Consider the following 23,244-nt stretch of genomic DNA (forward strand, 5'->3'; position numbering starts at 1 on the left):
CGTCCACATTAGATGGATGATCGTTGCTTACCCCGTGAGGTGGTAATTGGATGGTATCGAAACTCTGGAGACTTTCGCAATTTGACTCGCACCTGTTACCGTCGCATACCGTATGCGTTTCTCGAATGAATATTAAACTTTTTTAACAAATTCGTGTGCTCCCACGAACATAAATTTCTCTCTAATTCCGAAAGGAGCAATAATACTCGGGGACCTAGGATAACGATATGAAATAGGAGGCGCATTACTCTTTCCCGTTCGACACAACGTGCGATTTTTATATTACACATTCGGTCGTATTTCACTGTCGGCTACGGTCCGGTTTCCATGTAAAACTCCCACGTTTGAAAAATGGCGCGCGGAAGGGGGTTCGGGGTGATCGCGTAAAAATATTTGTAACGTTCCACTGCCAAGAGAGAATCCGATATCTGAATTTCAAATGACCCCCGAGTCTACTTGGCGATCGTTTGGAATATGTACGCGCCGTGTGGACGGCCACGCAGGAGTTCGGAAACGTCGCACGAAGTTCCGTATTGACTCTCCAACGCGGTCAGAAATTTGGGCCCGTTCTCGCGACCAGCGAGAACTTCGCCGCGAGTTTATTCGGAAGTGTGTCAACAGTCCGCGAAAATCGATAGGCAACCGCGCGATGCGAGAAGGGATCTCAGGAATCATCGATGACGTTCGACGAACGCGTTTAACAGATTTTTAATTAGTTCGAATCGAAAACAACTGAGAAATTTGTTGGGGAAAAGAATAGGCAAAGAAGGTAACGAGACAAACACATGGAAAAACTTCCAATTTATTCGAAGCCTTAATTTGAAACAACTTTCTCCTTAGCGAAAATGCTATCCGAGGTTTCGTTAAAGAGATATTAACAGAAAACCACGAATACGCCGGTGGAGCGGCCGCAGTAGTGTAGGCTACGCGCCAGACGGCCGCAGTAGTATAGGCCACGCTCCACCGGCATACTCGCGCTCTGATTAGTCGGGGTTTTCTGTTTGTATCTCCTTAACGAAGCCTCGGACAATATTTTCGCCAAGGAAAAAGTTGTTTCAAATCACCCCCCGAACAACTTTTTCCTTAACGAAAATGTTGTCCGAGGCTTCGTTAAGGAGATATTAACAGAAAACCCCGAGTACCCCGGTGGAGCCCCTTTCGAGGACATCCAACATTTTTGGGACACTTTGTATATACATATAAAAAAATATAATTTTAAAATTTCCTTAAAAACATAAAAAAAATATAAAATTAAAAATTGCACGAAAATTTGTAAAATTGTATTTAGTATAGTTACAAAAATTATACACCCTATTTTTTTGCAATGCAATGCAATGGAAAATTGCAATGCAATGCAATTTTTGCAATGACATAAATAAATGAGAATATTATTACATATTTTACCCCATTTAGGCTCGCGATCCATAAATTAAGAAGCCTTGTTGTATCTTGCACTTTTTAGTTCGACCCTTGCGACGAACAGACGTCCTTCCGAGACGACGAAATAAAATTAAAGTATACAGATATACAAACTTTGCTCCTGTTTGAAACCAATCCCATAATCCCACAAAATTTAACCGAGCTGTAGGAATTTGATCGTATTTATTTCAACAACAAAAAACCAGTACTGAATTTGCAAACATTTCGAGAAGCTTTTCCCTTCGAGACGTTTGAAAAAATTGTATATTCGTCGTTAAGACGATTTATGGAGATCGTTTTAATTCTTGATTCGTCGTTCAAACAGACCCGGTTAGAAAAACAATACGATTCACGGCTCGGTTGTACGTACACGTTTCCTCGGACACGAGCTGGTAAATATAACAGACGCGATAACACCTCCTGGCCTCACCTTCATTTACAACCACTTCACGACCCGCGTTAACGGGCGGGCTGATTCAAGACTAGAGCACCGTATCTCCGCCGCGAACGATAACAAACGCGGTATTCCGTGATTACAATCGAACGCAAAGTACGATCGATAACAATGCGCCCGAAGACAAAGTACCGTGTCCGATCGATCGACGGTAACGTGCAAGAATAGCGCGTTAGCGTTAGAATTAACTTTCTCGGAAGGTCACCACGAACGTACGCTTAAATTGTACGTGCTCTCTTTCGGATTAGACGCGATCCTCGCAGTCCTTGCGATTTAAAGAAGTGCCGGTGCTTAATCTATTCTGATTGATTAATCGCCCGATTGGTTGTCACCGCGGCGAGCGATGTGTCCCGATGAGGATTTCCGATCGTCGATCGTGAAAGAGAAATCAGTGGAAATCACCAGGGATTAGAAGGAAAACGAAGCCCTGTCCGCGTGAGATTGGATACTTTTTTTTTTCGATTAGCGAAGACGCATCGGACACGGTTAACCAATATCCCGATTTATTGTTCGACACGCGTTCAATTCGTAATCCCTCGAGCACGATGAAGCGCGTAATTGATAAGCGTTATGAAATGATATCGCCCAATTACGAAACGCAGTGGCTTAATGATACGATTACTGTTTGATCGCACGCAACGTTCGCCTATCGATACTCGATCATTGTCGGTATTTAATACTCTTTCGCGTTAAGTGTTTCGAATGCAATAGCGAGAACAATACATCGCTTAAGGATGTTCAATTGTAATGAGTCACCGAGCGAATAGTAATACTTGCATTGAAATTTTAAGGGGTCATTCCACTTTATTGGTTAACGAAAACAATGCTTCTTGCATTGTCTAATTAAAGGTAGTCCAATGTAATATTCATATTTCTTCTTGAAAAAATTCTAATATAATTATAAAAGGATAATAAATATACGCATGAAGTTTAAAATAAATCGTTTTGTAATATCATTTTGAAAAAATTTTTACCGTAGAAGCATGTTTTTCTTGGCCAATAAAGTAGAATAACCCCTTAAACGTTCTCGGGGTCCGCGCGTCTGACCATTGCTCGCTGTTTCCACTTAGCGCCGGTGCTCGCAAACATCGCGAACGTGGAATTTTCTATTTTTCCTCGATTTCGTTATCTTCCACGACTATGCTGCCTCATCTGAACGTAAAATTTTCCGCTCTTTCCGAATCCGAGGTCAAAAATAGTGGTTTCTATTTAAAATAACAAAGTTTACCTTTAACTGACTTTGTACGTGACCTCCAAGGTCACAGGCAAAGTCACGAGAATATTTCTCCCTCGAAATCGAGAAATATTTTTCGCTGACTCCTACAGTTTCAAAGAAATTTTACTTGGGAATTTAAAATGGTCCACCCTGTATACATCAACATAACTTATACAAACGTACACTTGAAAACATCAAACCTACAATTTAAAAGACAAAACAAATTACAAACAAATTTCTTCAATAGACATGGAGAATATTTATAGGCCTTGCTGCAGAACACGAATCTATGCGTTCTTCTGAAACAGAATGAACATCCCCCAGAGGGTGCAGGATTCTCGAGCAGCAGCAGCAGAGAAATCCGAAAAATCCTTATTGCCGAATGACTAACGTATGCCATTGGCGTACAATGGTTTCGAGCTGCTACGTGAGGCGCGTAGCAAACTCTGGATTTGCGTAACTACCCGTATGAAAAATTACACGCATCTCCGGCTGTAGACAGCCTGGTCTCTCTTGGAAAATAACGTCGAAACTTTTCAGTAGATGACACGGCGAAATACGAGAGATTCTCTTCCCGAATGCCTCCTTTCCTTTGGATTAACTCCACTTTTTGAGAAATCTTAAACTTAAGTCTCGGAGCACTTGGTATAGTCCCGTGAAGGCGTTTAAAAAAAAAGTCAATTTTGAAGATTATAATTTGAAAATTATAATACAACAATTATTGTTTATGCTTCAATGTGTATTATTCCTTTGCGATATTCTCAAAATTAATGATATATAACTTAGGCTTTTTTTCCAGCCTCTAGAGCGGTGTTACTCCTTAAATTAATTTTGACAAAGAGCATTATTCATCCGTCCACTTTATTTTATTCCGTTCGATTCGATCGGAGAAAGCAGTCTATTTATTTTTCAAGGGAATATTCGCGTCGAAAGGAGTCAACGTCCCGATATAAACCGAGAGACGATCAGGGCCGACCCTGGCGGAGGATTCCACTCCGAAAAGCCGGAATTCCTCGTCTTCGTTCCAAAGGGCGCCGTGGAATGGATTTATGCGACCGGCGAGTCGAAATTAGCGGCGATACAAAAGCTCCCCTCCGGTCGCGTACGATCGACAATGCGAGAAATTCTCATTAAATAGGCGAGATGAAGCGACGCGAGGTCGAGCCGCCATTGATCTTGGGAATTCCGTGCGGCTGCTGTCCTTGGCCAGACCCGTCCTCGAGAATTGTACTTAATAGAAAAAGGACTGTTTACGCGACACTGAGAACGTCCAAATGGAAATTTGAATCGACGTTTCGGCAGTCAGAGCCGGCTACAATTTAGTAAAAAAAATATTCTCATGATTGAAAATTATTTTATTTTTGAAACAAGTAGGGGCCCATATTTTATTTTTGAAGCACGGATACAGAGGCCCAGAGGTATGCGTGATGCATCTGCCCACAATAAAAAAATAAAAATAAGAAAAAATGGATAGAGAGAGGGACAAATGAATAAATGTAAGATACTGGAATACTGTTACAGGAGAAAAGCTTTTTACTAAGTTTGTTTTTCGATCCCTTGATTCTTACGACGAGCGCGAAATCTGTTATTTTTTAAACACCTTATGGCTCCCGCCGCTATCGGGGACGATTCACGGACCGACGTCGACGCGTCGTCTGAAATTTTTCAGCGCACAATTTTCCACCGTCGGCTGCGAAAACAGCCACTTTCCTCGGTCCGGAGAACGAGGTAAAGGCGTCGCGTAGAATTTCTTTTTATTGCTCTCTTAAGTCTGCTCGAGCCCTCGAAGAAATACGATGCCGTCTGATCGTGGCTAGAATTTCTACTTAAACTCAAGATCAGGGAGTTGCACAGGAACAGAGAACGCGGTTATTATTCTGATATTTTCCTGTTACCGTCTTCCAGAAATTACGGCACGAGAACATCGTCGTGTCGAGGTCACGAATTTGTGTATTCTTTTTTTTTTCCAACGCTTCGATAATCCACGCGACGAATCCACCACGCGCGATCATCGATTAATAAACAACCTTAACCGATACACATCGCGTTGCTGCGAGGAAACCGTAAGCGATCTACAACCGTTTTCGAACGTGCAACCCTATCGGAATTCCATAATTTATCGACGGATACGCGGCTGGGTTGCTCGAACGAGGAGATAAATGTTCCGAGGAACGTTTTCTCCGACGTCGATTACCGCGGATGGAAATGCAATTAATTCCGGTGAGCCTAAGGGATGACGGGCGGACTCGTCGACCCTACCGTTTCGAATGCACTCTTATTCGAAACAATGTTTCGAATAAAATTTCTCGATTCTGTAGGATTTGAAGACGAAGAACAGAGTTTATATTGAAAAGAGAAGTATACAGGGTGTCCCAAAAATGTTGTAACACCTTGAAAGGGGTGGTTCGGGAGGTGATTTGAAACAACTTTTTTCCTTAGCGAAAAATTAACAGAAAACCCCGACCAATCTTTGAATTTTAAAAGCCAAAAAATGAATATTTTAATTTTGCCAATATTATTATCGACTTGCACTGAAATCGATGCGAGAAATTCAGTAAAAATAGTTAAAAAATTCTAGGAAAATTATTGTTCAAGTTATCGCCAAAAAACTGTACAAAATTTTAAGCAAACTACCTCAGAAAAATTTTTTGAAGCAGAAATAACATTATATTCAGATTCAGCACGCAAAAAAACCTATAGATACCAAATTTCGTGATGATTGGATAAAATTATTGTATTCCCTATAATAACCCTGGGGAAATTGACCAAAATCGTGACCCAAGATTGGCTAGCCAACTTTAAACGTCCATAACTTCCTCAATTCTCAACTGATCTACTCCATCCATACAGCGTTGGAAAGCTCTTTTAAAGCCCAACAAATGTTGTTTAATGCTAAGAAAACGCTCAGATGGCTTTATCACCCTCAAAATTCGAGTCAAAGGTCACAAACCTCAAAAACACTTACGAATTTTTTTGAGGCCCTTATAATTTTTCTAGCGGTTCACCGATTTTTTTATGGGTACCTATTACGAAGGTGGACATTCGGTAAAAATTTCATCGAATTCCCATTTAAGGTTCTGGAGTAAAAAAATAAATAGATGCAAAAGCTGTAAACTTCAAGGGGGTGGGCTACGCGCTACACGGCTGCAGTAGTATAGGCCACGCGCTAGTCGGCCGCAGTAGTGTAGGCTACGCGCTAGTCGGCCGCAGTAGTACAAGCTCCACTCCACCGCCATACTCGCGCTCTGATTAGTCGGGGTTTTCTGTTAATATCTCCTGAACGAAGCCTCGGACCACATTTTCGCTAAGGAAAAAGTCGTTTCAAATCACCCCCCGAACCACCCTGTGCAAGGACCTCCAACATTTTTGGAACACCCTGTATGTAAGGTCTATTGACACTTTTTAACGTACAATACAAACAAGCATAAAATACCTTCGCCGTGCGGCTTTTCGGCAACAATCGCAAAAACCAAAAAAAAGCGTCGACACGGCGGCGTTGCCGTGTCCCTTTGCATGTAGTCGATCTCTCTCGAAATTATTCCTACGATTCGAACGAGAGATTTTTAATCTTCGCCGACCAGCATTTCAGGGGCAGAGTAAAAGCGAAAATGTTCGGTTCAATTTTCTGTCGTGGCACCCTCGTAATTAAATACTTTCCATCCTTCTTAGGCTCCGCCGTGTTACGCATTGTTTTCGCAGTCAATGTTGGTGTACCATTGTTGCCCGTCGCACGGACCTGGTTTTGTTTCCTTGCCATTGTTCGCCGGGGGGAAAAGTGAATTTGCTGGACGTGCTTTCAGCCGGCCGTCGATGCACAATGAAGTCGCGATCGCACGATACGAACGCGCGGAGAACTTACGTTTGAAAAATTCTCGAGGAGTACGGTTACGGTGCTCCCAGTATTTGCCGACGTATTGTACGAAAAATAATAGAGAATATCTTGCTCGCGAATATTGTTCTTATTTAAAATCTAATTTTTTTTTATCCAAAGTCGAGTCGTGTATTTTATTATCTCTGAATCTTTCATCGCGCGCTAAGGCGTCGGCATCGAACGAATCGGAGATTAAATTTCCGGGACTGTTATATCGATAAAATCAGAGTTTATGTTTCGAAAGGAGGATTCGCGGTGCGGCGGTCAGCAAACGTAACTTGTTCGGAATTTATGTGCTCTGAATCTGACGGTACAGTGAGACGAATGGCCAGTCTGGGTGCAAATAAATATTTAATTTATATTTTGCTTTTTTTTTTTGTACAGTGTTTCAGGTCCCTGAGTCCATAAAAATGATTCATTGATGATTTCTTATCATCTCGGTGAATGAATTTTATGAATCAGTCTTATCAATAAAAATTCAAAATTTGTTTTAAAAAGAGGTAGACTTTTTCAGCATCCACTTTCTACTTCAATTGAGCGAAATTAAATAGTATTTTTCAATCGCATCAAGTTCCATTTAATTTGTATGTCAAGAGGTTCATTCCTACTCTAACAGACTTTTTTCCACCTAGATCTGTTTTCCACGCCACTGCGTGACGTCGTCGTACAGCCGTACGCGCGACACACGCATCCAAATCGGTTCCGCTGCGAACTTGTAAACTTTGATAAAGGTATACGAAACTCGTTGCGCCGAAACTTGGACCCGTTTAAAATTCAAATAAGAGTTTTCCATAATCGACCCGAACGAATTTCGACGCGATAAAAGTTTGCCGACACCCACGGCTGATAAAATTCTTGGCGATAATACTCGGGCGAAGTTGCTCCGAGCCGAAAAAAAAGCTCTCGCCTGCTCGCTTCGTCGTTTAAAATAAACCAGAGAAACCGGATTATCACGGTTGAGTACGGAATTACTCTCTTCCGGCCGAAGTTGTAATCTTCGTCGAACTAGAGAACTGAAAAGGTAGATTCGAGCGAGTCGAATTTGATTTGGAAAAGTACCGGGGCTCCAGGTGCATCAAACGCGGAAATTCATGAATTTTTTCGTATTCCCGAATGAAGATATCCAGCGCAAAGACGAGTCATGGTCCGCGAAGCGAAACGAAAAGAACGAATGTCGCGCAGCTGGGCGTCGCGTATGGCTGTACATTTTTTAGCGTGCCGTGCAGCGAATCCAACAGCAGAGAAACACGGATACGTATGGTCGCGTTGCGAGCCAGACGTGGCGAATTTATCGCCACTGCGTAGATACTTTGTCCGATAGTATTGAATCGTAGGCATTAGCGATCGGAGCGTGTAGATACGATTTGTAAAAATGTTTGCCAGACCAGCTATACTTCCAAATGACACATCGGTTCTCGAAGTAACTCGCAGGAAATATACTTTCTCGAATTTTCAGTTCGCGAAAGGAATGGATGGATAAAATTAGAATCGTCTTGTATTTGTTTATTTCGAGACTGGTAGGAATATCGAAACGCGGATGTTCCGACATTATTTAATGGCCAGGAAGTCGAGTTACGAGGCCGTGTAGCCGTCTTTGCGTGGGAAACTGCTGGCACGAAGATTTCCGAGTTATCTGATGGATGATAAGGCGAAACGATGAAGATAAATGATTCTTTTTCTTCGTGGTAACAACAATTCCCTTTCGCGGCGAATTTTCTTCGACTTCTGTTTGGGATTATTTGTTGGAAGCATCGAGAAATCCCAAAACAACCATTACACGGTATAGAAAACGCTTGAAAATCGCTATACAGTAAAGTCTCCTTAAATGCACAAGCTCGGGTGACTCGGCTCGCATGAACTTGTGCGTTTGACGTAGAGTTCGTATACTTTCTGATGTTTGCCGACGAGCTTCAAACGTGGAGAAGGACAGCGGATAAAGAAGAGGAGCGAAAACGCCAGAGTACAGTAAAGACTGGATAATAATGTAAGATAGGATTGACTGGATAAATGCAAGATGACTATCCTCAACACTAGGGGGGCTCCCCCTTGACTCTGCACGAGCGAGCAGTGTAACATGATCCTAACCGATTGATACGCTTCTGCCGACTGCTTTTTTCCCTCGGATCTCTTTCTCTTTCACTCTTTGTCTTTTTCTACGTTCGATACTCGACTAATCTAATCTAACTAATCTAAACACAGATAAGTGCGATGTTTGAGTCCCGATTTTCTTGTACTTTGTACTAAGACAATGTTATCTCAAACCAAAAATAGTAGAGATTATGTTGGCATCCAACAACTGGCGACCCAACCTCAACTCCTCCGTCCTTAGATGTCACGAACCTCGAGCTAATAAACGTCGGTAAACCGGCACTACTAATAGATATCCGAACCGACGCGACGACAACGCGCAGAAAACTATTAGACGTCGTGGATCCACAATGTCCGCTGACGAGGGGATCAACTTAGCATGAGACCATCCATCAAGGCTTTTTCCCCCTCGCTTGCTTGCCGGCATCAAACACAGATCAAGGATGGCATCGTTCGCCGGGCGATCCTTCATAGACGCGACAGAAGGCCGGGACGCAAAACCTCGAAGGACAAAGGCGGAGTAATCAAAGCTGGCCAAGAGACGCGGATATATCCCTGGTTCCCATGCGGCGCTGTCGCTTCCATCGCGGAATAAAAGTGCCGTCCTCGAGGCCGCGACGCCGAGGGGCGACTGTTTTTCATCGGGCGGGATCGCGGCCTGGCGACGCCCGCGGTCGGAATAATTGACCCAAATGTACCGCAAAAATAGCGGATCATAAATTACACCGGCGGAACGGGAGTGCACTTGACACGGCCCTGTCGCGAAACGGTCAACGGGGCTGGAGAGACAGACGACGCGGCAGAAAAAGGGGCTTCCGATTCAAGGTTACTCATTCTTCCGGCACGTCCTCGTTTCGAGTGGTGCGCGACACAATCGGGAAACTCGCGCAGCTGTTCAAAGGGTCGCGCAGTTATTCTCCGGCTGGAAGACACCAGAAGGAGCTAGTTGTCGCAATCGTCGCGATAACGGTTAAGGTAACGCCGATGTTTGCTGTTCGCCGATGGTTGCTGCGTGCTCGAAAGTGGAGGAACTCTTGAGCTCCATGCGCGGACCTCGGGCGAACTGTGGCGCCGCTGACAGTGGTACCAACCAGTACAGAACGATTTTCCCTTGACGCAAGTTAAAAAAATCCCTAAATTTTATTAAAAACCCGCTGAAATATTTTATATATTATATGTAGCTTTATGACAGTTGAGTTGGGACACCCTGTATGATACATAATAAGTTGTTACAAGTAAATATATTGCGAATTACGTCGTGTTTGAGCTCATTTTAATCAGAAAAGTGTCAGGAATATCCCGGTAAAAGTTTGACAACAAAAAAGTTAATAATAGAAAAATTTCACCTTTGCCATTGAATTGTCTCGCCCGAGTAATCCGATCCCGGATCATGTTACACTGCTCGGTGATCGAACTCCTAGACTCCTTAAGGGTTATACCTCCCAGTGGTGGCGATGGTTCATGTGCATTTATCGTAGATAAATTTGTGCATTTATGGAGACATTACTGTAATTAGCTTAATCGGGAGCTCAGGCTTCTGAAAAAATACACACTGGAGACAGAAGATTCCGTAGAGAGGGGTCTCGAGATCGGCTAAGAAGTTTTATCGGGCGTTTACGGCTCGAGAAGGAGAGGAGTCGGGAGCAAATAAATCTGCTGGCACGGTATAGTGCCGTGCAGACTGAATAAATTGAATAGCCCGAATGATTGTAATGGATTGAGTAGATTAAGCAAGTAGCACAAACAAATCGAATAAAGTGGGTCGTCTAGTGCGCTTGATACCTCACTCGACTGGAATACATGATTCGAGACGATAAGAACTTCGTATCATGTTCAAATAGCGTAAAACGGTTGCGCTAAACCAACCGCTGATGCTGCATCGGTCGATAAAGCTAGAAAATGGAAAGGCGGTTTGACAGCTCGGAAGTCTACGTTGAATCGGGATTGATTTTAAATAATAAAAACAAAGTTCAAGACACGCATCTCTTCTATTCGGTCACGCAACAAATATTCCGCGAGCAATTTTGATGTTTATCGAGAAAACCTTGGGCAATATTAACCTTTCCATTGCATCCAGTCTGACGATGCGTCTGGTACAAAATTCTAGCATAGGGTTTTGTGTACCTACGTTCACATTACGCTGACGTGACGTGGTTCTACGGAGCATGACGTGACGTGGAACATGTTGGCTGATGCAGTCTGACGATGCTTCTGGTACAAAATCCTAGCATAGGGTTTTGTGTACCTACGGCTCACATTACACTGACGTGATGTGTTCCCACTCAATCTGTATCTACCTTAAGTCTCGCCAGTAAATAAAGTGTTAAAGTAGAGGAGACACTCCAAACGATCCCCAACTCCCTCCGAAGCACTCGACGACAACCTAACCGTCCCAACTCTCTGTTTCCAGGTCGCCGTTAAGAGGTCGACGCGAGCCATGTAGGGGAGGACCGATCCAGAAGTCCATCGAATCATCTCGCGTAACCCCTGCGACTGCTGGCTAGCTTCGCTGACCAAACGGCTACCCGGCTCGCAATATTCCCGTAACGGAGCTCACGCTGGCAAGCGTCCCAGTAGCGGCAGAAAGTTGGCAAGTGGCGACGCCCTTTCCCCGACGAAGATGAAGGCCAACCTGGTACGTCGACTCGTAGGCACGTCCGTGACCTAAGGCCGCCCGTCGAGTCTCTTCGAACCGAAGAAGAGGAACAAGGCCAAGGAAAACGGTTCAGCCGTAGAGGCCGAGGCATGACGACGATCGCTACGACCTCCGAGCCAACGGAGGTGTCCTCGGTGGACGTGACGACCCTGCTGAACGCCATCTCGACCGAGGAGAGCCAGTTCGTCAACGGCACCTACGCGAACGAGCCCAAGTGGTCGTTACCGGCTACCATAGCCAAGGGCTGCCTCCTGGGCTCGATAATCGTGACCGCGGTGTTCGGCAACTTGCTGGTGATGGTGTCCGTGATGCGTCACAGGAAGCTGCGAATAATCACCAACTACTTCGTGGTCTCGCTGGCGCTGGCCGACATGCTCGTGGCGATGTTCGCGATGACGTTCAACGCGAGCGTTCAGCTCACCGGAAAGTGGCTGTTCGGTTACTTCATGTGCGACGTGTGGAACTCGCTAGACGTCTACTTCAGCACCAGCTCGATCCTCCATCTGATGTGCATCTCGGTGGACAGGTACTGGGCGATCGTGAAACCTCTCAAGTATCCTATCATCATGACCAAGCGTATCGCCGCGTACATGTTGCTCGCCTGCTGGGTGATGCCCGGCTTCATATCGTTCATGCCGATATTCATGGGCTGGTACACCACCGCCGAAAACACAGCTCATAGGGAGAAGCATCCGGAACTCTGTGAGTTCAAGGTGAACAAGATCTACGTGATATTCTCGTCGAGCATCTCGTTCTGGATACCCTGCACGATCATGACCCTCACGTACTTCGCGGTGTTCAAGGAGGCTAACAGGCAGGAGAAGCAGATGCACAGCCGCATGGGTAACGTGATGTTGCTTAGCCACAGGCCCAGCAAGGACCTGAACAATCTTAACGGGGAGTTGAACAGTGCGGGCTCGTCCAAGACTTTGACGTTGAACGAGATCAGCACGGATCACCTGCACACCCCCACGAAGGACAAGAACATCATGAAGATGAAGAGAGAGCACAAAGCTGCGAGGACGTTAGGCATCATCATGGGTACCTTCATACTGTGCTGGTTGCCGTTCTTCTTGTGGTGCGTCTGAGCATTCAGGCTTTGTGATTTCTTTTGTTTTATTTTTGTGAATCTCTCGCGGAGTTAGGCTCTTCGTTTAGCCTCTAAGACTGCGATTAAGTGTTCGAGGGGTGACTGGTTGCGTGGATGACGATCATCCTCTTTGCGACGCTAGCGAAAAGTTCAAAGGATTGTCGTATGCTACTCGACTTTTTGTTTCGGGAAATTGTAGCCTGGCGTTTCTTAAAATTACTATCCTAGTCGAAGCTTCTCCCAAGCATAATCCTGCGCTGTCTTTTTCCAAGGACCTTTCGCTGTTTATCAGACTTGAGCAACTTGAACCAACTCCCCGTCAAATAGACTCTTCTCTGAAATATTCTTCTCTGAAATATTCCCTGTGTCGAAACTTTTCGTAAAGGAGTTTCATCCTATCGTGGCCTGATAAGTCTCGCTCCTTTCCGCATGCGAACCTTCCAAAACGGATCCATTCATCCCGTTAAACTGAAACTTGTACCATAAAACTTGCCGATATCCTCCCATTAGCGTGAAAGTGTCCTAGTGGCCCAGACTCGCGTCTCGGTCTGCTGCTCTTTCTAAGAAAAAAAGGAGACTCGAGCGACGAGTTCTCGTGCCAACGCTAATCGAAAACGACGAGAGCCTTGACACGCATCGCCTATGAAAAAGAGGTTCTTCCATAAACTGATCGTGTTCAACGATGGAACCGCTTATTCATGGGCGACACAGGATCCCTTTTAACCCTTTGACTGCGGGACGAGTTTTGCTGGAAATTCCAAGAGGCGTACGGGTGTGAATTTTTTCAAATATATTAGCTTGTAGGGAATGATAAGACGTATTTTTTTTTTTAGTATTTATAGTTTATTGGTATGATGTTTAGTTTCAGAGATAAAAATTGAAAATTTAAAAGACCTTTTTTCTGGGATCTCATAGTGGTCCGATCCTGTTACTGTTGTTATAAAGGAAAAAAAATAACGGTCGAACAATCGAATTTAACAAAAATATCATCTTATAGAGAATGAAAAAACGATACTTTTTTGTACGTGCAGTTTATTCGTACGATGTTTAGCTTCACAGATAAAAATTGAAAACACCCAAAACCTTTTTCGCGAAATTCAATTTTTCCAAACGAACTTCTGACTCTACAATTTTTATTTTCGAAAGTAACCCTTCTATAAATAAACTGTAAGTAGAAAAAAGTTTCGTCTCGTCATCCCCTGTAAGTCGATAATTTTTAAAAATTGATTCAGGGATCACAAACATTTCTTTGAGCCCGTTTCCCGAGAGCGTCCATCTACTGCACCCTTCGCGGTCAAAGGGTTAAACGTATGTTCGCCTATGGGGTGGCCTCTTGAAGTGAACTCTCTCCGCAGGTACGTCATCACGACCCTCTGCGGGGAATCCTGCCCGTGCCCCGATATCGTGATCGCGCTCCTCTTCTGGATCGGATACATGAACTCGGCGCTGAATCCGCTGATCTACGCGTACTTCAACCGCGACTTCCGAGAAGCCTTTAAGAACACGCTGCAGTGCGCTTTCTGTTCGCTCTGCAGGAGAGAGCCGTCCGACCTCGAGGCGCTCGATTTCCGTCGACCGTCCCTAAGGTACGATCTGGTCTGACACATTGAGGTACGCACTACATTCTATCGCTTTTATCCTACCCACCCTTTCTTCCCCATCCGTGTTTCTCGATGTACAATTCTCGTCTCGTCTCGGTCGATGTCAACGCGACCCAATTAAGTAGATTCCTCTCAGGACGTTCTCTTCGAGACCCAAGAGTAGATAGCCGAACGCCTCTGGACGTTTAGGGGACTACCAATGTTTGTTTATGTTTCGCCGAGACCGTTTGTTTTTTATCGATTTAAACGGAAATGCGTTGATAAAGGTGGATCGAAGAGCTCAGCGATACGGCAACAGAGTAAGTAGGCGAGTACCGTCCAGCAGCTTTGGGAGGCGAAAATATTTGCTGCCCACTTTGGTCTGCGTCCATTCACTTTGTACCATGCCTCGACTGTTTTCAAACGTGGAACGCGCCAATATTATATCCGTTTACGGGTTCTGTAGAGGCTATAGGAGCTGCTACTGTTGAATGTCGGCGGTGCGATAGCTAAACCACGCGTTTCCTCTTTGTATTTTTTGACGTGAATCGTGTGACGACCCTCGAGAGTATATCTACAACGTGAAAGGACATTTTAATCTGTATTTTTAAATTCCGTTAAATATTAATTTATATTTGCCTTTCGAAATTTCGATTACCTTTTCAGTTATTTCCGTTTGTTTAATTTTTATGACTCGAACGTAGCAAATTCGAAAAAATTTAATCGCAATTTATCGCGAACCGCGACGGTATTCCGGGGTCGAAAATACAGAATTTACGGTCGCCGCAGTTCAATGTAAAAGTTCCTCGTAAACGTTTCGTCCAATTCGCCCGGCTGCGACCGTAATAAAATTCTAAATGCGCCGCGTAACTTCGTCCGCCTCGCGTGTCCGACGCTGAAAGTACTTGGCCGACGAATTACGTGTTACACGTTCCCCGAGATCCGCAAAGCGTGACTGTAGGCGCGCATTGATTACAGAAATCATGGAAGAGAACGTATCAAAGTTACGCAACACGCTTGACCGTATAAAACGGATCAAATGCGACGATACGTTTTATCGCGGACATTTTGCTAAGCACGTACATTTTGAAAGTAACGTGTATCGAAGTACGTTTCGTTTTGAACGGTCCGTTCCAATTGGAAGATAACGAAATCGAGGAGAAATAGAAAATTCCACGTACGCGATGTCTGCGAGCACCGGCGCGAAGTGGAAACGGCGAGTAATGGTCAGACGCGCGTATACCGAGAACGTTTAAGGGATCATTTTATTTTATTGGCCAAGAAAAACATGCTTCTACGTTAATTTTTTTCGAAATGATATTACGAAACGATTTATTTTAAACTTTCTGCGTATATTTATTATGCAACTGGATAGAATTAAGTTCGCGATGTTTGCGAGCACCGGCGCGAAGTGGAAACGGCGAGTAATGGTCAGACGCGCGTATCCCGGGGACGGTTTAAGGGGTCATTCTACTTTATTGGCCAAGAAAAACTTGCTTATACGCTAATTTTTTTCGAAATGATATTACGAAACGATTTATTTTAAAGTTTCTGCGTATATTTGTTATGCTTTTATAATTGTATTAGAATTTTTTCAAGAAGAAATATGAATATTACATTGAACTATCTTTAATTAAACGATAATCTATTTTAAAAACACAATAAGGTAGAATGACCCTTTAAGAATCGATTTTCTCGAGAACGACGTCTAGAATGATAACAAGTACTTCATTCTACGTTTTCGATTTGTTTCTTTCGCGAGAAATCGCCCCTCTGACCGTTGCGGCTGTACACTCGGGAACATCCTGTATAAAATCCCGCATACGAATTACGCGATCTCCATGAAGCGATCCGTCTTCGGCTTCCCAATCGGGGCAATTTCGAATTTATGAAATTTAAATGTACCAAAAATTTCGGTATAGATCCTGGCTAACGGAACTCCTCCTCCTCCTCCTCCTTCTCCCCAACCCCCTCCCCTCTCGCTAAATTAAATTCGAAATAGTGGTTTTACGACCGATCCCGAGCAACGCGAACCTGGGAAATCACAGTTGAAAACTTCAGCGCCACCTGCATTCGCGACGCAAGAAAATTCCATAAAACGGAGATGATTAGAAGCGTGGACGGCGAAGAGGGAGGCGGGTTGGACATTACTTTTAATTTCGCTAGGAGAAAGTAGGTCAAGTCGAGAACCGGATGCTCAACTTTTTCACACAAATGCGAGCGTAACTCAGGAAACGCGTGCTTCTTCCACTTCGCTCCCGTCCCCTTTCAAAGTGGTTCACCGCGGAAAAGAAAGGGAAGACGAGTTTTTAGCTCGACGGCGAAGCTTCCCTTTCGTCGGGAAATTCTGATCGTTTGCACGCGAAGAGTAGGCGATGGGACCGAGGCACAATTTCGAACGCGTTTGCCTCTCGAAATCGATATTTATCGTACCCGATCGTTCCGGAAGAATTTTTTAAAGCGACTTCGACAATCGGTTCCGGCGGGCCCCGGATTCGTTTATGCGAAATGAAACCGTTTACGTTTCGCTGTGAAAAATATTTCTCGATTGCTGGAAGCGAGTCGGCGCGTCAATATTTGCTCTTGCGATAATAGAGAACGCAAAAATGTTTGTGTTTACCGGTATCCGTGTATATTCAAACACGCGACCTCTGCGACACGAACACTTCGCGGATTGACGCGGACGTTGCAATAGCTGTCGCAATTTCCCGGGAAATTAAAATACGAGCTTCGGCCAGCGAAACGGGCACGATATATCGCGGCGTTTTGTTTTTATATCTTTTTGTTCCATTGCGTGTATTTTTAACAGGTGTTAAACTTCGGTCGTAACCGAACAGCTGTAAAAATAAATTACTTAGGGTGACACGACGTAGAAGCTCGTAACGCAAACAAATCGCTTATGGAGTTATTTGCAGTTGGAGACCGTGGGACGGGGCTGAAAGCCACGAGCGTGCGAACTAGTGGCGCTAAAGTAATCGCGAGGTCCTGCATAGATTCTTCTGTAATACAGTATTGTCTCGAAATAAACAACTGTTTTCCGCCTCGGGATAAGCAACTCGCTATCCCCACCTTTCTGTTTGAAGTCGTTGAACGTAGAAAAAGGACAGAGAGTGAGAGAGAAAGAGGGGTCCGAGGAAAAACAGCAGTCGGCAGAAGCTTATCAATCGGTTAGTATCATATTACAGTAAAGTCTCCGTAAATGCACAAATATCTCTACCATAAATGCACTGAAATCATCCCCACCACTGAGGGGTCCGGGAGTTTTATCGCCGAGTAGTGGAAACATGATCTGGAATCGGATTACTCGGTGAGACAATTTAATGGCAAAGATGAAATTTTTCTATTATTAACTTTTTTGTTGTCAAACTTTTACCGGGATACTCCTGACATTCTTCTGATTCAAATGAGCTCAAACACGCCGTAATTCGCAATATATTTACTTGTATGTATCATACTTGTGTATCATACAGGGTGACCCAGCTCAACTGTTATAAAGCTACATATGACTTCAAAACTATCGGCCGTATGCAAAATTACAAGTATTTAAATTGCAATTTCCAGAAAAATGGAACTTGGCTATCATATCTCGTTAAATGAGAAAGTTAACAAAAATTCCTTCTCGCTGAAACATTCGCCCCATTTTACCATGCAATTTTCATATTTACAATTTTACATACGGCCGATAATTTTTGGGTTATAGCTTTATAGCAGATGAGCTGGGACACCCTGTATATCGTAGGACACTGACTAAAAGAAGATGCATGGTAAATATCGTCCGAATTGTATCGCGTTTGGTCTGATTTTAATCAGTAAAATGTCAGGAATGTGATGGTAAAAATTTTACAATCAAAAAGTTAATAATAAAAAAATGTCACCGTAGCATTACATTGTCTCACCGACATACCCTGGTGTTTCAGCTCCGTCCTCTTCCTTTATTCGTTGTCCTTCTCGACGTTCGAAGCTTGTCGGCAAACGTCAGAGTATGTACGAAGTCTACCATAAATGCACTAGTTCACTCCCGAGTGTGTGCATTTATGGCATAGACACATTTATCCAGTCAATCCCGTCTTGCACGGGAATTGCTAATTCAGTCTTTACCGCACCTCCCTCGAGATAAGCAACTCGTCGGTCGCGACCGATTTGCTAATTCCGAGACGATACTGTATCAACTCCTCGATCAATCGAAAAAACTAAATCGCCTCTAGCCCATCGCTACTCTAAGGTCGACCGCAAGCGTACCCGCACAACCGTCGATTTTAATTCCCGACCACATAATCCCAACTCGATCGAACCACACGTATCGGTTACCACTGTCTGCTTGTACTGCTTGCAGGTACGACGACCGCACTAAGAGTATATACTCGGAGACGTACGTCAAGCACATCGACCGGCGAAGATCGAGCGAGTTCGGTAGCAGTCTCTGAGAAGAGGGCAACTTTATACGTTAAACCGCAATCGCGAACAAGATACGCATAATACGTACACGCCCACCCATACATCCGTATCATCGTCCACGCAAGCAACAAGCGACCCGTACCTCGCAACGACAGATTCTCCGTTATATTGCCAAACCACACACACATACATACACACACACACGCACACGCGCGCGCGCGCGCACGCAACAACAAACAAACAAACAAACAAACAAAAGGAATCTCATCCCAAATATTCGCATTTTAAACGTTTTGAATGGCCCCGTGCATTTTCGATTTCAGCAGCTTCTCGTCCTGAAATTTCACGTTAATCACGCGACTAGGTATAAAAATATCGAAAAATACACCGGACATGTTTACACGGGCCGCCATCGACAGGGACCATCAGGGACATGTCGTCGAACACCGGGCAATATCCAGAATCGGTTACCACGCAGAACTACTTCTTCTACCGTACTCTCCAACGTGTCCCGAGCCCAGCCGTGTCTCGCGACTCTTACGCGCCGAGGCGAGCTGCAGAGGGAACCGAAACTGCAGGGGGCCAGGAAACACGGAGACACGCGAGAGTCGTGCGACGTCGTCGAACGATCACAGAGACGGAACACCTGGTGGAGGTACACACGCATACAACGCATAGATCACGTCACATTGCCAAAGATAGTATTCTTAAGAGAAGCTTCCGCGATGAGAGAGTTCCATGCCGAGATCGACCGATGGATCAGCCGAGGGAACACGAGAAGTTCGAAGAAGAGCGACAGCCGCGAGAAAAGCCGACCGTGTCGCCAAACCTCGTCCTTTCGACGAAGGACTCTCTACGCGACCAAACCGACCGACCCCATCCAACTACTCTAAGTCGATCCTACTCTAAGTCGATGTTCCAAACGTGGTCTCAACAATCTTTCCTAAAATTTTGCTAAAATCGAGAGTTTTCCAGAGGTCGGGTCGATTGGTTCGGTCCGAGAGAGGCGCGAATGTCCGATTGGGTGGCCAAGTGCATTAGCTCGACTCCTGTTCGACGTCGCTTCCGCTTCCTTTTTTTCCAGCGAACGCGGACGACCTGACAATTCGCTCGCCATTGCTTCACAGTTCAGATCTCGGATGCGGGTCCGCAGCTTTAGACTCGAGCCTATATTCGCGAGAGACGGCGTACAGGGAGTTGTTGATGTCGTTGTTATTGTTTGATATTATTTATTGTCGATGAGGGTATTTTAAGTACGTTAGCAATTTTTACTTCGAAGCTGCTGAGCCCTGAACTCCTCAGGGATGAATGTCTCCCTGAGCTGAGACACCACGTGGTCTAATACCAAAGAAGTCGTTACCGTTATCGTTGTTGTTTAATTCATATTATTTATCGTCGGATGGTTATTTATTCTACGGTTAAGCTTCGAAGAGAGATTCGTGTATCAGATCGTTGGAGGTCGTTAGTGTTTTTGTTAAGGGGACCCTGCGTTTGGACTGAGAGAGCACCGCATGACTCCAAGACACGAGTGTATTCGCGTTTCACGTAATATTTTTAATGCGTCTATTGTTCCTTCCTGTATACGAAAGTACAATTATTATTTAAAAGGTTGAGACAGATGTCATCAAATTTGCTCTCTAATTATTCAAGCAGTTCATCTTCGGAGTCTATGGTTTACCTAATCCCTTCAAGCTAGGATTAAGTAAAGTAGTTGCAATAGCCTTCGTTCGGAAGTGCCGCATGACCTAACCTCGGGACACAACAGTTTTAACAAGTTGTGATTACTTTTAACGATTCATTTTGCTCATTGTCGTACACAGTCTTCTATTTTGCGAGCGATCAGGTGAAAGAGAATCGTCGAAGCACCTCGATGAAACGTCCGAATACGTCAGTCGGGTGATAGATTCTTATGGAGATTGGTCGAGGAAACGATCGACAGCTTGATATATGGAAAAATTCTAATACGTCTTCTAATTCCCAGCGAACACGAATTTCCTTTCGTTTTCTCCCTCTGGGAGAATTTCCCTTTTCCCTCTCGATTCGCGGTTTCGGGAACTTCCAAACCACCGGATCGACTTCTACGTTCTGTATTCGTATGTCAAATTCAATAACAGGGAAATCTCTTTTTCGCATCGTAATATCCAAATTTTAATTCGAATCGAATACGTACGACCTTTCGATCTCGTCTAGGATCGACCGAGGTGTTTCGACGAGTAGAGAAATGAATTTCACAGACAACTACTAACCGACGGGAAAGCTTTTATCGGTGGAGCTCTCAAAACGAGAAAACTGTTCCCCGAGCGTAACGCGAAAGTTGCCGGTCGAGAGACTCGCTAGATAAGGTCGATTCGCTCACTTCGTCGTAATTTATTCGTTAAACTATATGTATATATAATTTAGTTGTTAATTAATTTTAATTCGCCGCTCGAGAAGTGTTTTTATTTACGTTATATATTTTATTAATGTTAACCGTGCCAATCTTTGTACGTTGCGTTCGATTTTATTTATGACGATGTTTCGTTGTTTGTTTCTTTTATCTCGTTTCTTTTTTTAAATCATTTTTCTGCGATTCACCGTTTCTCTGTGATAGAGTCGTGTATTAAAATTCACTTGTAATACGTGTAAATAGTCTGTAAATAAATAAAATCGCCCCCACCCACCACCCACCCCAAACCCTCCCCCCGCCAGATCCCTGGCGGGGGCGGTTAGTTGCAATAATCGGAAGTTAATTACGGCGTTTCTTCCGTAAACGACCTATTAGTTGGTAAATGAAAAATGTAGCACTGCGTATTAACAATCAGATGTACCCGTGTGTAGAATAAATGGAGCGACAAATGTGTGGAACGAACATTTTTGTGCGCCACGAGTCGACGATACGACGCGTCGTTTCGTTATCGAAAACACTGTTCCTTTTTTTTTTTTATTTTTTTTATTTTAACGCTCGTGCTCTGATTAACGAAACACGAGCAATTTTCGAATGCGTGATCGGTGTCTTTTCGTTTCCGTCGGGCGAACTGGGAGCCAGTTCGTGGATCGGACGATTTTTTTTTTTTACAATGGCTGGATGTGGATTCGATCGTCTCCCTCTCGAAATACGCGTAGTGTAGCGATTAGAAGAATCGGGTGAGAAGAAAAATGTCGAAGAAAAATATCGAAACGATAAGAATATTCGAAAATGTTCGGCGACGCTTGATAAACATTTGTATCGTTTTTAATAATTACCAATTTGCAAGTATCCCTTTCTAGTTTCTGTTTCGTTCGAGACTATTAATTATAAAATAGCATCGGATGCTTCTCGAATCTATTCGTGAATTTTCGTGGGAAGAAACACGCCGTTGAAGCTACATTCCGTGAACCTTTATTATTATTTTTTTTTCCTTTTTTTCTTTTTATCGAATTCGCAGAGAAAATTTAAACACGCTTCGGTGACGAAACTTTGGTAACCTTGTGCTTCTTTTCATTTTACTTTCATTTTTTTTAACGCGATGTATCATCCTTTAGCTCGCCGATTTAAGTATCAGCGAAATTGTTACGATAGTAATTTTTCAACGCGTACCAACTAGCCAGATTACGAATGAAATATTCAACGGAATTTCGAGACGCACCACGATTTACACAGACACCTGTGCGCAGGTCAAACAATCAAGTTCACTGGCCAGGCTCGTAAATGTACCGACGACGGGGTTTTTACGAGCTCTTTACGACTACGCATTCATGTCAGCTACCAAGTGAAATGTGCCCACTAGTAGCGCACCATTTCGCGCGATCATTAATCGACTGTCGAATATCAAAATTCTCTCAATGTGCTCGCCGAAAAGCACCTCTCGGTCCTGAAATAACGAGCGTCTGGTGTATACATAGTACCACGAATTTCCTGTTTAACTATAAAAAATATTTTTACTAAACTAATGGAACTTGCTGGGCAACAGAATCAAAAGATAAGAGTTCGTAGAAACAGTATTATCTTTAGAAAACGTTCAAATACTCGTACGTGTAAATAGCTCTGTGTCTGAGAAAGTTTACAATTATTTTGCAACGGTTACAGTAGACGGTACAAATAATATTAAGATCGTTTCGTTTGTTAAGGTTTGTTATACTTCCTTGTCGGATCTGTGTATTTTGTATTTCCATTGGTTCCCGATATTCTCTATTTTAGCGAACATCGACGATATTATTATTTCGGTTATTTTTCAAATAACGTCGCGGGAAATAAAAGACTGAAATGTTATTTCGAATAGTTACTTCTTATTTTCATTTCGTACTGAACTTGCCCAGATCTGCCTTCATCTTTCCTCGTACATCCACCCGGAGAAGCGGAAGCTGAGTTAAGTTCCGTATAAACACTTGTTACGCAAGCCCTCTTTCTGTTTTCCATTTTCCCAAAATATTGCGGCCCCTATTCGTCGGAACATTTGCCAACAAAATGGCGGTATTACTGGCCCAGTTTACACCGAACAGTTGATACGCGTATTAAG

General features: G+C 43.8%; 1 protein-coding gene across 7 annotated transcripts in view; it reads left to right on the top strand.

The window, feature by feature from the left end:
* LOC128880270 (octopamine receptor beta-2R-like) overlaps positions 1–23,004 on the top strand; it is a 151,661-nt gene extending 128,657 nt beyond the window's left edge. For 5 of the 7 annotated variants that reach the window (XM_054130163.1, XM_054130162.1, XM_054130164.1 and 2 more), the window contains 3 exons: positions 11,459–12,782; positions 14,150–14,380; positions 18,708–23,004. In XM_054130163.1, the coding sequence (XP_053986138.1) occupies positions 11,794–12,782; positions 14,150–14,380; positions 18,708–18,798 (1,311 nt within the window). In that variant the 5' untranslated portion in view covers positions 11,459–11,793 and the 3' untranslated portion in view covers positions 18,799–23,004. Of the gene's footprint in view, positions 1–11,458; positions 12,783–14,149; positions 14,406–18,707 lie in introns of all 7 variants that reach the window. The other 2 variants (XM_054130167.1, XM_054130166.1) reach the window with 2 other exon arrangements.
* Positions 23,005–23,244: the final 240 nt, after the last annotated feature.

This window comes from Hylaeus volcanicus, chromosome 7 (assembly GCF_026283585.1).
Source record: "Hylaeus volcanicus isolate JK05 chromosome 7, UHH_iyHylVolc1.0_haploid, whole genome shotgun sequence".
NCBI classification, from domain to species: domain Eukaryota; kingdom Metazoa; phylum Arthropoda; class Insecta; order Hymenoptera; family Colletidae; genus Hylaeus; species Hylaeus volcanicus.